General features: G+C 36.7%; 2 protein-coding genes across 6 annotated transcripts in view; one reads left to right on the top strand and one right to left on the bottom strand.

Annotated features, from left to right (window-relative positions):
- The window catches only part of Thnsl1 (threonine synthase like 1), a 138,246-nt gene that overhangs the window by 56,420 nt on the left and 67,302 nt on the right, over nucleotides 1-14,524 (top strand). The gene's annotated exons all lie outside the window — the stretch shown is intronic.
- The window catches only part of Prtfdc1 (phosphoribosyl transferase domain containing 1), an 83,321-nt gene that overhangs the window by 60,311 nt on the left and 8,486 nt on the right, over nucleotides 1-14,524 (bottom strand). For both annotated transcript variants that reach the window (XM_005320242.5, XM_078023300.1), the window contains exons 2-3: nucleotides 13,377-13,483; nucleotides 9,508-9,691 (exon numbers count right to left, since the gene is read on the bottom strand). In XM_005320242.5, coding sequence (XP_005320299.1) covers nucleotides 9,508-9,691; nucleotides 13,377-13,483 — 291 coding nt within the window. The remainder of the gene's footprint in view (nucleotides 1-9,507; nucleotides 9,692-13,376; nucleotides 13,484-14,524) is intronic.

Raw genomic sequence — 14,524 nt, 5'->3', positions numbered from 1 at the left:
GTCTCACGGTGTCTCCTGACACTGAATACTCATGTCTTTCATTGACTCTAGGGTAGGATTAGACCTTATCTTTTTAAAAATTATTTCCCCCCATTCTCTGTAGCCTTTCCTGATGGAATTCCTAAGTGACAGATTTTGGGTTTTTCCAGTCTATCTTTCATGTATCTTCCCTTTCTTATATTTTGTCTCTTTCTATGCTAGCTTAGGATCTTTTTTTTTTTTTCTAGGTCGGTGTTCCAGTTCAAAATTTATACCTACAACAACATTGAATCCACTGTTTATCCTAAATTATCCATTAAATTATTATCTTTTCTTCCCTGGTGAACATTCTATTATTTCATTTCTAAAAGTTCTCATTTTTTTCATATTGTATTATCTTTTATCTAATATTCCTTTAGTATTTAGTCATGATATGCACTATTATTTTCTATTCTCTTTCACATCATTTATTTACCTATCTCTACAATTTCTTTTTGCCAGGAGATTTTGCCTATGGTGGATTATTTCTAAGCATCACTTATAATTTTGGTTTATAAACTCAGGGTAAGTGAGGAGTTATCTGTAGGAATCCTGCCCAGATGGAGATGTTGTCTGCAGAGAGGTTTTAGACTTGCTTCTACCAGGGTCTCTGGGTACACCAAAGCGCAACACCAATTTCAATATTAAAGTCTCAATATTAAAGCTGCAGAATCTCAGATGATACAGGTAGTGGGTAAATTTAAAAACTTCAAGCTCACATGTGGTACAGACTTATGTTTAAAAGTTACCCAGGAGCTAGGCATGGTGGCAAATGCCTGTAATCTCAGCAGCTCAGGAGGCTGAGGCAGGAGGATTGTAAATTCAAAGCCAGCCTCAGCAATTTAGTGAGGCCCTAAGCAACTTACGAGACCCTGTCTCAAAATAAAATCTAAAAAGGACTGGGGATGCAGCTCAGGGGCTAAGCACCCTTGGGTTCAATCCCTGGCACACCCCACCCCCAAACTACCCAGGAAATATTTTACTTTCCGACCCCAGCCCAGGTCAAGATAGACAAGCTTGGGTTGTGGCTCAGCAGTAGAATGCTCGCCTAGCAACACGTGTAGGCGCTGGGTTCTATCCTCAGCACCACATAAAAATAAATAAATAAAATAAAAGTATTGTATCTAACTACAAATAAAAAAATTATTAAAAAAAAAGAGAGATAGTCAAGCTAGGTTCTTCGGGTCTCCTATTACGGAAGGGTGGATTTTTCAATAAGCGGGTGGTCACTGTGGACACTGACTTTGTGTGAGAGTATCTTTCAGCTTCCCATTTTACCCGAGTCCAAAGATTGATCATCTGTCTCTGCATGAGTGTTAAACCAGGTTACTGACATGCTTCCTCTCTGCGCCTGCTTCTGCGAGTACACACTACCTTCTGATGCACATGCTCTATATCCCTTCTCTTCTGGTGAGCTTGAGTAGGTATTTAAAAGGCTTTACAAATTATATTTTGCCTAATATTTTTATGTGTTTGTAGTGGATTTTAAGGTTACCCATAGCATTCCATAAAATCGCCAACCAAATTCTCTCTGTTTCTGCTAAGGCATGTGCACATATGTGTTTGAGAAAAAGAAAATATTTTTTAAATGTGTGGTACAGTGGTAGAACATAAATAGGTGCTCATGAGATCTAGTGTACCTTTAGAACAGCTGAAAAAATGAAGTCTCATGGGTGAGTAAACACTTCTGAGAGATAACAGATACTCTAAAAATTTAACACTGGATGCCTTTACACATATTGTTGATAAGACAAGTAGAGCCACTTGCATGCATGTGGGATGTCATTCATATAATGTAACAATTCTCTTATGCAACCTCTGGGTTTTCTCAAGGAAGATTTCTTAAAAGCAAATTATTACAAGATGATAATATTAATTATATGTATGTAATTCCTATTTCTCCTATATATAGTTTAGGAGAAAAATATAACCAACTCCTTTATCAATGTTAGCACATATATTAATATCTCGTGGAACAGCAAAGTTTTGTGGAAAACCCTAAAAAATTCATGTCAGAAATGTTTATGTGCTACCAAGGTACAGGCTTGAGAGACTGATGGGTCTGGGCTCTGACACAATTTCTAACATTCATTAGCTGTATGTCATGAGGTTAACCTCTCTGAGCTTCTGTTTGCCTGTGGGTAAAAGAAAAATATGACACCTTGCAGGATTTCAGTCAGGATTAAATGAGATAATGAATTCTTCTAGCAAGTGCTGATAGAACATTTCACAGAGAGAGAGAGAGAAGGAAGGCTAGAAAGAAAAAGAAAAGGGAGGGAAGGAGGAAGGTGAACTTGAAATGTTAAGGAATTTAGGTTACCAATGCTCCTCATTTCACTGAAGAACAGGAATATGTCAGTCACACCCTCCCATAAGTTAATCTAATGCTAATTTCTCTTTTCCTTCCTTCTTTTCTTTCTTTTTTTTAGGATGGGCTTAAAAAACAAACTTTATTGCAATTACCAAAACAAATATGTTAACTTTGAAACATTTAACAGATTTCAATTTAACTCATCTAGTCACATAACTCAAAACAGAAAGCAAAAAGTTTTGCGTGCTTAACCATTTTTAATAATGAAACTTTAAAAGAGGAAACAGATCCCCCCACACAGTTTGGGAGATATTTAGGCAAGCAAATATTCATTAAGCAAAAAGACAGCATTAAAAACTAAAAACCCTTGAAGGGAAGGGAGAGGGGAGGGAATTGGAAAGACAGAATGAATTGGACATAACTTTCCTATGCTCATATATGAATACAACCAGTGAAACTTCACATCATGTACAACCACAAGAATGGGATCCTAATTAGAATAAGTTACACTCCATGTATATATAATATTTCAAAATACACGCCACTATCATGTATATCTAAAAAGAACAACAAAAAGACAAAAAATGGTTTTTTTAATAAAAAAAACACAAATCCTCAAATTTAGAGAGATGTCTATTGAAGTCTTTGATACACATTTATTTATACATAAAAAATAAAGATTTTAATATAAAGGAAATCAAGTCTGGGTGCTTACCCTTTGTTCTAGCACAATCTCCTGCCTTGCCTTCATTTTTGGCCACATACCTCTCCCACCACACTACCACCCGCACTTGGCTGGTGTTAGTTCAACATGATTGGCTTACCCCAAGCAAGCCTCTCACTCACATATCCTGTCTGTGGGTCATTATTCCCTTAAGGGTTAGCACAGCCTTATACTTTGTGTTATTTTTATAATTGAGCTTGGGAATTCCACGTATCCAAAGGTAAGTATATTTGCACAATTCTGTTTTACTGCACAGGTCACAATATATAGCAGGTGATTATATAATCAACAATAAGATGGATTTTATGATTTAGATAAAAACATCAACTTTGTTTGCAACTACCGACGAACAAGACAAAAATCTGCCATCATACAAAGGCTGTGTTTGCTCTTTGGTACAGTCCTGAGGGCTCATACCACTTGAAGTATGTTAAATACAGAATTCATAACACATTTCTGGTGGCATCAGACATGAAACGTACGACACAAGACCTTACGTGTCCTAAGCTCCTGAGTTGTCTGTGCCACGTATGTAACAGAAAGACCACGTTTTTAGATAGTTATTCAATCACATTTGCCTTTAATAAATTATCAGCATGCCAGTTTCTAAGTAATCCTTTCTAGATTGGTACCATTCATTCAAATTCATTTCATGTGTCATGGAAAGTTTAATATAACAACAAAGACAAATCAAATAACCCAGAGCCCTCAGATGTTTGCAGGCAGCTGTCTCTCAGGATAGTCCCTTAGTAAACTGTGGAGGGCATTAGGCAACTGAGACCGCTCTGGGAAAAGGACTTCCAAAGTGACTTATACATGCTGGTGGCAGGGACGAGGAGAAGCATATTTGAGTAAAATAAACTTTCATCTTTCTATCCTTATTAAAAAAAAATGAGGGCTGGAGATGTGGCTCTGTGGTAGAGTGTTTTCCTGGCATATGTGAGGACCTGGGTTCAATCCCCAGCACCACAATGAATTAAAAAAAAAAAAAAGTACATATACAGATAAAATAATCAACATTATTTAAAAAAATAAAAATAAATAGAATCATCAAGCAACAGAGTAAGAAGAAACCAAACTACACCATGATTTGACCAGTACTTAAAAGAGTGCATAGAGTCCTGACCTTTCCCAGAACTTCTAAAGTAATCAGCAAGATACTTGAGTGACCACTGTACCTTCCCAGATGGTTTTGAGATGTCTCTGCCTATGAATAGGCTTGGAGGTATGCAGATGCACTCAATGTCCTCAGAGGAAAGTGAACTAGTCCTGATACCTTACTTGATAGTACATATTAGTTTTGTGTTTTTATAGGTCTCTGCCCTTGGGTATGTTAAAAGCGCTCAAGGCATGGTCAGCTCAAGCCTAACCTGACACAACAGCTGATTCATCTCTGGATGGGGACAGCTTACACGTCATGGGTGGAGAGCTGTTCATGTCATAGTCCAGATGATGAATCTGAGCTTCCCATTCATTTCTGAACATATTTAATTAGGGGGAAGGCTCATCTGAGTGAGCAGCCAGGCAGTGTTTTACATAAGATAATCATTCAGAATATGATCTGAGTCACTCTGGTGACACACAAGAGGAGAAATATTTGATAAGAAGGGAAGAGATGTCACAATCATCCTTGGGTCCTAAAAGACTAAAGGTGTGGGACAAAGGCTAAGGTCTACAGTGAGTGAGACTGGATGAAGGCAGCAAAGATTTGATGACAACTATTGCCATCCTCTTCCCCCCAGAACCCTGAGTAGGAACCCCGACATCCCTAGCTCCAGGAAAAAAAAATGGTGATTTGAAAATATCTGTCTAGACATAGCAATGATGATCACAATGTCCCTGGAGTTTTAGAAATACAAAAGTTTATTCTGAACTAGTATCACATACACCTGAGTTAACAGGGTACATAAGCATTAGAATGTGTGCCTGTAGGTGAAGGTAAAATAAAGAGAGGTTGTTTAAAGAAGCAGACAATGAAAAGGCATGAAAAAATTAGAAAAAGCAATATAGTTTAATTTGACATGGAGTATGGTGCTACTAGTTTCAGCAGGATCAACTATATTCAAGGCCATAGAATAAGCCTTAACAAATTCAAAAGGATTGAAATCTAATAAAGTATAGTATAAATTTATGTGACAGAATTAAGCTAGAAAAATAGAGAAATTCTGAAAAATCATGTTTGAAAAATTAAACAACATGAAATAACCCATGAGTGAAAGAGAAAATCACAAAGGAAATAGAAAATATTTGAGTGGAATGAAAAAAATAATATGTCAAAATAAGTGGGAGATAGATAAAATGGACTTAAGGAAAATCTATAGCATTACATATTTATGTTAGAAAATAAGAAAGGTCTCAAATCTCTGAACTAAGCTAACATCTAGGAGCATAAAGGCAAATTAATCCCAAAGCAAACAGAAGGAGGGAAATAATAGGATAAATGCTAAAGTGGTTAAAAAAAACATAAATTGAATGAACTGGAAAAAAAATAAGGTAAAAGCCATAAGTTGATAAAAATTGTCAAACCTCTAGGCATATTAGTGAAGAAAAAGCAAAAGACAGAAGGTATGATTTAATAATATCAGGAATGAAAGATATCACTACAGACCTTAAAGACATCAAAAGGTAATACAGAAATATTATAAGCAACTCCATGCCCTTAAATGTGAAAACTTAGATAAAATGGACAAATACCTTGGAAGAAACAAACTATTAAAGTTCACTGGAGAAGAAAAATAAATTGAATACTCCTATATCAATTTTAAAAAATTGAATTCCTAGTTTAAAAAACATCTGACAAAGAAAACTCCACATCAAATGGTTTTATTGGTACAAAAAAAAAATCTCACTGAGTGGAAAATACATTCAAAACACATATCTAATACAGGATTCACAAAGTACATAAAGAACTTTCAAACCTTGATAATGAAAAACAACTCATTTTTTAAAATGGACAAGATATTTGGACAAACATTTCATAAAAAGCTATATGAATAGAAAATAATCTCATGAAAATATATTCATCATTATTCATTCATCATTATTCATTTTAATGTAAATTAAAACCATATGAGATGCTAGCACCTATTCAAATAGGTAAAATAAAAGAAAGAAAAAGTAATAATACTAAATGCTGTCATAATGTGGAGCAATTGGAACTTACAGGTTGCTGAAGGGAATGCAAAAGTATTCACTCACTTTGGAAAAATGTTTGGAAATTTCATATGACTTACCTGTTTTGCCACTCAATATTTATTCAAGGAAAAAGAAGACATAAATATACACAAAAAACCTTCAAGTGAACACTTACAACAGCTTTGTTCATAATCACCCCATGTATCCTTCTGGTAAATGAATGGATTAAAAAAAACCCACTATATCCATGCAATGGAAACTTACTTAACAATAAAAACAAATGAACTGCTGATACACGCAATGTGGATGAATCTCAAAAGCATTATATTAAGATTAACAGAATTACTAGACTATGAGGTATAATGCACATGACATTATAGAAAGAAAACTCTAGGACAGAAAACACTTCAGTGGTTGCCAGGGTCGGGGAGTTATGGGAGAGGCTGGCTACAAAGGCCAGGGCATTTCTTGTGGTAAGGAACAGTCCCACACCTTGGTTATCAAGATTAACATGACTACATTTTCTTGAAACTCACAGAACTGTAAACTAAAAGGTATGAATGTCACTATATGTAAATCAAACCTCAATAAACTTGATTTTTCATTTAAAAAAATATTTTACCAGGTTTTTAAAGAGCTGTTTATCAGCACTAATCTCCTGGATATATAAAGAACTCAAAAAACTTAACACCAAAAAAATAAATAACCCACTCAGTAAATAGGCTAAGGAACTGATCAGACACTTCACAGAAAAGAAATACAATAGATCAACAAACATATGAAAAAATGATTATCATCTATAGCAATTAGAGAAATGCAAGCCAAAACGACTCTAAGATTTCATCTTACTTCTGTCAGAATGGCAATCATCAAGAAAACAGGCAACAATAAATGTTGGCGGAATGTGGGGAAAAAGGTATACACATACATTGCCTGTAGAACTGCAAATTGGTGCAACCACTCTGGAAAGCAGTATGGAAATTCCTTAGAAAACTTGGAATGGAACCACCATTTGACTTCGATATTCCACTCCTCAGTTTATACCCATAGGACTTAAAATCAACATACTACAATGCCACAGCCACATCATGTTTATAGTAGCTCAATTCACAATAGCTAAACTTTGGAACCAACTGAGATGCCCTTCAACAGATGAATGGTTAAAGAAAATGTGGTAATATACACAATGGAATATTACCCAGCCTTAAAGAAGAATGAAATTATGGCATTTGCAAATAAATGGATGAAACTAGAGAATATTATGCTAAATAAAATATGCCAATCCCCCCGCCCCCCAAAAAAGCCAATGTTTTCTCTGATAAGTAGATGCTGATCCATAGTGGGGAAGGGGGAGGGAAGAATGAAGGAACTTTGGTTTGTGCAGAGGGGAGTGAGGGGAGGGGTGGGGCTGTGAGGATGGGAAGAACAGTAGAAAGAGACAGATATTATTACCCTGTATACATGTATGGTTATACTACTGGAGTGACTCTGCACCATGTACAGCCAGAGGAATAAGAAGTTGTGCTCCACTTGTGTACAATATGTCAAAATGCATTCTACTGTAAGACAAATCAATACATTTTAAAAGAGCTGTTTATCAGGAACATGTGCAATGAGGATCAGGCAAATGAATGAGATTAAAAAAAATCTCATAAGAAGGGAGCACACCTACTTAATCCAAGATGTAGGGAAACTAAAGAGAGAAAAACTTTTCAAGGCAGGATGGAACCAATATTTGCAACAAATGAGCTTCACCCTGGCCAGAGAGGTCATCAGGAAGTAGAGTGTATATCCTGAAAAATGAGGAGAATTTGCAGCTGTTTTAGACCTGAGGCAACTGAGTCATAAGAAGAGTGAGGTAAGCTAAAGATGGTCTTTAGCACTGCTGAGCCTTGGTGTGCATATTCTGAATAATCCTTGTTACCTAAGTGTAAGTCAAACTTATAAATATGGCAAGAAATCACTCCCAAGATCAGATGACTAGTTAATTAACTTTGAATTTCTCAGAAAGTAGATTATGGGGTTGGGGCTGTAGATCATTGGTAGAACGCGTGCCTAGTATGGGTGAGGCACTGGGTTAGATCCTCAGCACCACATAAAAATAAATAAATAAGATAAAGTTATAAAAAAAGTTAAAGAAAATTTGGATTATGCTAGGTGAACATGACCTAATCGGGCAAGCTTTAAAAAAAAAGGCTGCGCCCTTCCTGAATGGAGATTTTCCCCATCCAGCTTGAAGAAGCAAAAGTTACCTTAACTGTGTTGTGAACTGCCTTTGGAGGAATCCATGAAGCAAAGACCTGATGGCAGCTTCTAGAAGCACTGAGAGGTGCTAAATTCTAAATGGGCACTAAATTCTAACAACAGTGCTTTTGGAAAAATGACCACAATCCTCAGATGATCAAAACCTGAGCTAACACTCTGACTCCCACCCAGTAAGACTGGGCAGAGAACCCAGACCTCTGGCCCAGAGAAACTGCAAGACAATAAACTTGTGTGGGTTAAGTTCATGGTGATTTTGTTATATAAATAGAAAGCCAACTCAGAAAGTCATTTAATGAATTAAAATGTTGTTAGTCAATGAGAATATTTTCATGATTTTGACCCCAAGAGACCTTCAATCAGTAGTAAGTTAGTTTGAATGATTTACTATGCATTGAATCAAAAAGCATCACAAAAGTTAACATCATAAAGAGAAGACTAAGGAGACCATGTCTTGGAGAATAATTCATGTAAGTTCTGTCTAGTGGTGGCACCAGAAAGCCCATCATAAATTGGTGGAGCAGTCTTCCACTCGAGGTTCCTTGGCTTGGTCTCCTCACACTTGATAATGTGCTGTCCCTACAGGCTTCCCTTCTATAAAGGTCACCACTTGATGACTGCAGAAACTCAAGTACTATGTCTCCCTCTGGGCTGGACACCCTCCCATAGGTCTCCAGGACCAAGAGCACATCCAGGGTAGAAGGACATCAGCATTCACTGGACTTTCTTAACACTAGCCATACACAGTTCTGAGGCTGGGCACCAGGAAATAACTACTTGAGCTTCATCACCATAAAAAAATGCATGAATCATTCCTCAAGAGTCTATCTGCATATGTGAAAACAGGAAGTTTTATTTTTCTTCGCCCAAATAGTATAATTTGAATCCTCATAATAGATTGTGGTACTCTTGCAAATTAAAAAAAAAAAAAATCCACTCTTCATTTTCACTTCAATTTTTAAAAAAGTACACATTTTCATGACTTTATTAGTACTTTTATGCTGACATTATTAGTTTTAAATATCATGTGATAAAAATGGAACCTCTAGTAACTTACCTTGTAACTTTTTAGTCTGATGAAATCAACCTTCATAGAGACAAACCGATCTGAATTTCGGCTGATGTTCTTAAGGTGTTCTACAAGATCAGCACAGAATTTGTAACCACCTTTAAGTACACACAGGACCATAATGTCGCAGTATCCAATGTCTTTCATTATATCCTTTGCCAGCCGCTCAATTCTGAAAGCAGTAAGGGATAAAAGACATATTAAAGTGCAACCATTTCTGAGTATTTTTGTTCCTTTAATAAAAATGCATGATGTATTATTTATATTAGGTTATTCAGGGGACTGTGAGGAAAAATTTGGGGAACACAAACCTACAGACAGAAAGGCTTTGTTAAAGATGGACACAGACTGTTCGAGACATACTTCTGATAGCTGCATCATTAATGGCACATTCTTGATTCCTCATGTCACAAAAATTATTAAGGTGTAAAGTACAATGTCAAAGGACATGTATGCTAATATTTTCTCACTCCAGTGCCTAGTTGTTAACAATGTATGATGGTATCTGATGAGGTGCTCACTTTATAGCAGAGGAAAAGGAAACAGAGAGTGACTCACTCGCCTTAGATTACAGGAGACTGGAGGAAAAGTCAAGCCCATTGTAAAGTGTCTCGTAATTCAACAGAGGTAGCACATGGCCTATGTGAAAGGTGCTCCAGAATGCAACACCACAGGCAGTGTTTCCAGGGAGCACAATGCTAAGGATGCCCCCTGGAGTTGTGCAATAGCCGCAGCCTTGGTCTGCTACTTAGAGCTGGTTGGAACTGTTCTTGTGTTTGTTTCTAGTTGTCTATAAGTGTATTGCCCATGGGCCATATAACATCAAAATCTAAATGAAGACAGGATCTAAGATACATACTTTAAAAAATATTCCCTTTGGCACTCCAAACAAATAGAATTAGATTAAATAGATAACTAGATTTTATATATATATATACACACACACACACACACACACACACACACACACACACACATATAAAATACTGTATTACATGTATTCAATATACACTTAATATATATATATCATAATCTATTTTATATGGTATGTGTGTATGTATATATATAGAGAGAGTATGGTAACCATAGTTTCAGGCAATGTTTCTCAAAATATGATCATCAAAGAATTCATATCAGAATATCTGACATGTTCCTTATAAAGGGACATTTTTTCCTGCATGGTGGAATAAGAGGGTCAACATCTTGTCTACAAACAAACAAAGCTGGACAAAATTCAAAAACAGCCATTTTAGCACTCTGGAAATCAACCAAAGGCATATAACAAAGTAGACACTTAATCATGAAAACACTGAATTCTGGAGAGAAGTCAGTGGCATTCTTACCTGGGGATGCCCATCACGCCACAACTCCCACCCCAGCTGTTTACCCATGTTGTTCAACCAGCATAGGATTCTGCCACAGGGAATTCACCTGACTGGGAACCCTGTAAGCTTACCTGGCCACTTCAAGAGCATGGCTCCATTACCCTGAAGTTGCAGTCACAATTATGTAACAAACTGGCCAAGTAGTTGGGATCTGATGACTGGAGTCACAGGGAAGGGGTACACCATTATTTCTTCATATATGTCAAGTTGACCAGAGGCTGCATATATACATCCTTGAATGATGGAGGCTTGCATGTATGTGAGGAGGAGATGGAAGACAGCTAGGGGTGGGCATGAAGGGCGGGAGTAAAAACCAGGGAAGACTTGAAAAAGGTTGATTGGAAACTTGAACATATTGGCCAGCCACAGATACATCTAACAACAGAGAGGAGCCTTCCTGTCTCTAAGTCTTCTAACCACTTGCAGACTGAACACTGTCCTATTTAAACACAGGGGTAAACCTGGTAAGCTGGCCTTAAAAATAAAACCAAGTGCCAGACACCGTGGCACATGCATGTAATTCCAGCAGCTCAGGAGGCTGAGGCAGGAGGATCGCAAGTTCAAAGCCAGCCTCAGCAATGTAGTGAGGCACTAAGCAACTCAGTGAGACCCTGTCTCTAAATAAAATACAAAATAAGGTTGATGATGTGGCTTAGTGGTTGACTGCCCCTGAGTTCAATCCCCTGTACCCACCCCCCTCAAAAAAAAGTTTCCTAAAATCATCAAATCATTCATCAACCTGAATTTTGTAGTATGTAAATATTACCTTAATGTTTATTTTAAAATTAAGAATGGACATTCCTGGTCCCCAACCCAGACTATTGATTCAGGGTTTCTAGACATAAAAACATGTTCACTGAATAATTCTATACAAGGAGAAGGCCCAGGGTCACTTTATCCTGTATTAAATCATGTTTTAGATCTGGATGCAATTAACAAAATTCATAAAATTCAAGTAAGAAAAGCAAGAATTTGTTTAAACTAGGGGCCTCCCAAAATGCTGTTAAGAGAAATCTTTTCTCAGAAGTTACAAAGAGGTGAACAATATAAAGTCTCCCTCTACATAAATAAAATTGATTTAATTTCTTAAGTTAAGCAGGTCCCTCCCTGCCATTTTCTGTATTTTAATAAGCTAATGTTTGTTTTCAAGTGCCAACTGGGAGATTTACCAAGCTGGGAAATGCAAAATTTCCCAAGCTTATATGATCATGGAACTTTTCTCCCCTAGGAGAATCAGGCTTATAGTCTATGAAAAAGTCATCTGAGGCCATGAGAAACCCGAAACTAGAACTTATTTTAATAATATATTATAAGTTGGGAGAAGAAGCAAAATACAAATCTTATGTAACACACAATCTTAGAATTTGGACTAAGGAATGAGACTTTTGTTTGCTTACTGACAGGATTGGTGGAAAGATAATATCCTGGTAAGGTGACCATTTGGTGTTTTTCAAACTTTGTTTTGTTCTGAGTACTTAGTTCATAAAGTTAAATTTTAACTCATAACAGATTAAAGAACTAGAGGCAGAGGAACGACACTATACGACTTGAGGAAAGGGTACGTGTGGGATCCCAAAGTCTCAATTTGCTCCTACTCCCCCACTGCCTTCCCATTTGAAATCTGGGCCTCTAAATAATCTCTAGGATTCCAGAGAGTGCTTTACAAACACCAGGACTCTCACTTTCCATATAAATGTGAGGGCTTAAGTATTTCAACCTCTGTCCAAAAACATAGAGGTACAAGAACAATCTTGATATCAAGACAGTTTTGTTAAAGGGTATGACCTATAAATCCTAATGCTTGTGTTGGGCTGAATTAGATGTAGACCCTTAAAACCAAGAGTAAGTGGGCATGGCTTACAGGGCTTTAGGAGAAATGCTTTTGGAAAAGCCAACAAGCTCCAAAAACCCAAAGGATGTCAATGTAGGAAAGAACTAGAAATTGTATACTAGAAATAGTTTTCTGCAGATAGTTTTAAATAAACGTTACCACTGGCCAGAAAACACAATTTTTTAGTACAAAGACTGGCTGACCTGTGATACTTTACTTGTTCCAAGAGAAATGAAAGTAAGGGCTTTAAGGGCGTGTCCTGTGAAGGCAATGTCACTTCTTTACTCTTTCTGGTTAACTCAAGGATCTGAGAAAGGCATGAGACAAAGGTTTGGGGATGAAATCAGTGCTTTCCCAGTATCCATTTCCATCTCTTTGTACAGGACATTGTCCATGTAAGGCTGGTACTTACAACAGCTTCTATATGTGTAGCCTTCCTAGCATCCCCTCTGGACAAATGTCCAAGGATAGCATTCAGTTAAAGCACCAATTCATTGCATTCCAAATTTGCTGTCCTATAAAATTGTCTCTACTACTCTAAAAAGGGGCTTGGACTAGGGCACTGTGTACATTGTAGGATTCACATAAGACCGAGCCAGCCAAGCACAAGACCAAGGTTGACACAAAAATATACCACTCACCTGTCCACAATGATGCCATGGGGTATGAGTACATATTCCAAATCTCCGTAATAGTGCTGTGGGTATGTGAACAAATCTAAGTCGTACCCTGGCCAGCTGTCTGTAATCTGTAATTAAATTATTTTGGTTATGGTATTTTTCATTAGATTAAAAAACATAAATAAATAGCAAGAGCAATAAATTTTTCATTTAACATCAAAATCGTACTGAACACAAAAGATAGATCTACAGATCTCAATGTTGCATGAAATTATGTTCTTTCAAATTCTGAAAAAGTGAGTGGGGAAGGGTCATTTGTTTACTGCTAAAATGAAAAGAGTGCTCCATTCCCAAATATTCGCATCATACAATAAAAACATAAACTTGATGTCTTATAGCTAGCCTGATAGCATTATTCAGAAAAAAGTAGGTATGTGTAAGTACTATGAGTGTAGCTCAGTGATATAGTGCTTGCCTAGCATGTATGAGGCTCTGGGTTTGATCCCTAGCACTGTAAAAAAAAAAAAAAAAAGAATGAAACATATATATATACACACACACACACACACACACTCAACTTATAAAAATATAACAATTTTTAATATTGGGGATTGAAAACAGATATACTTTTCCACTGAACTATATCCCCAACCATTTTTAATTTTTGAGACAGGGCCTTACTAAGTTGTTAGGGCTGGCCTAAAACCTCTGATCCTCCTGTTTTAGTCTCCAACTTGCTATATACGTGTGTGTATGTGTGTGTGTGTGTACATATACACACACAGTATTATTATGATACATTCTTATATAAAGATATATCTCACTGCATTTCTACTCATTGTCAATGCCTTATATTTTTATAAGGAAAGGTGCGAAAGGTCACCTATAAATAGTATATTTCTCCTGACATTAAGAGTGGATCCAAATTTTGACTGGTCCAGTCAATATAGTAAAGATTTAAAAAGATGTACTAGGGTAGGAACGGAACCTAAGTCAGTCCCTACTGGGAATGTGATGGGAACTGGCCTATCTGTAGAAAGACTGATAACAAGTCTTTACCTTGCTTAGGACTCAATGTGCAAGTTTCATGGTCAGAATGATAGAGATGGAGGAGAAAATGAAGGTACAAGTAGAGTTACTTTAACCTTCAGATCATTTAGAAAGGATGC

This window comes from Ictidomys tridecemlineatus, chromosome 10, assembly GCF_052094955.1.
Source record: "Ictidomys tridecemlineatus isolate mIctTri1 chromosome 10, mIctTri1.hap1, whole genome shotgun sequence".
NCBI classification, from domain to species: Eukaryota; Metazoa; Chordata; class Mammalia; order Rodentia; family Sciuridae; genus Ictidomys; species Ictidomys tridecemlineatus.
This window is presented reverse-complemented; position numbering and strand designations above follow the sequence as displayed.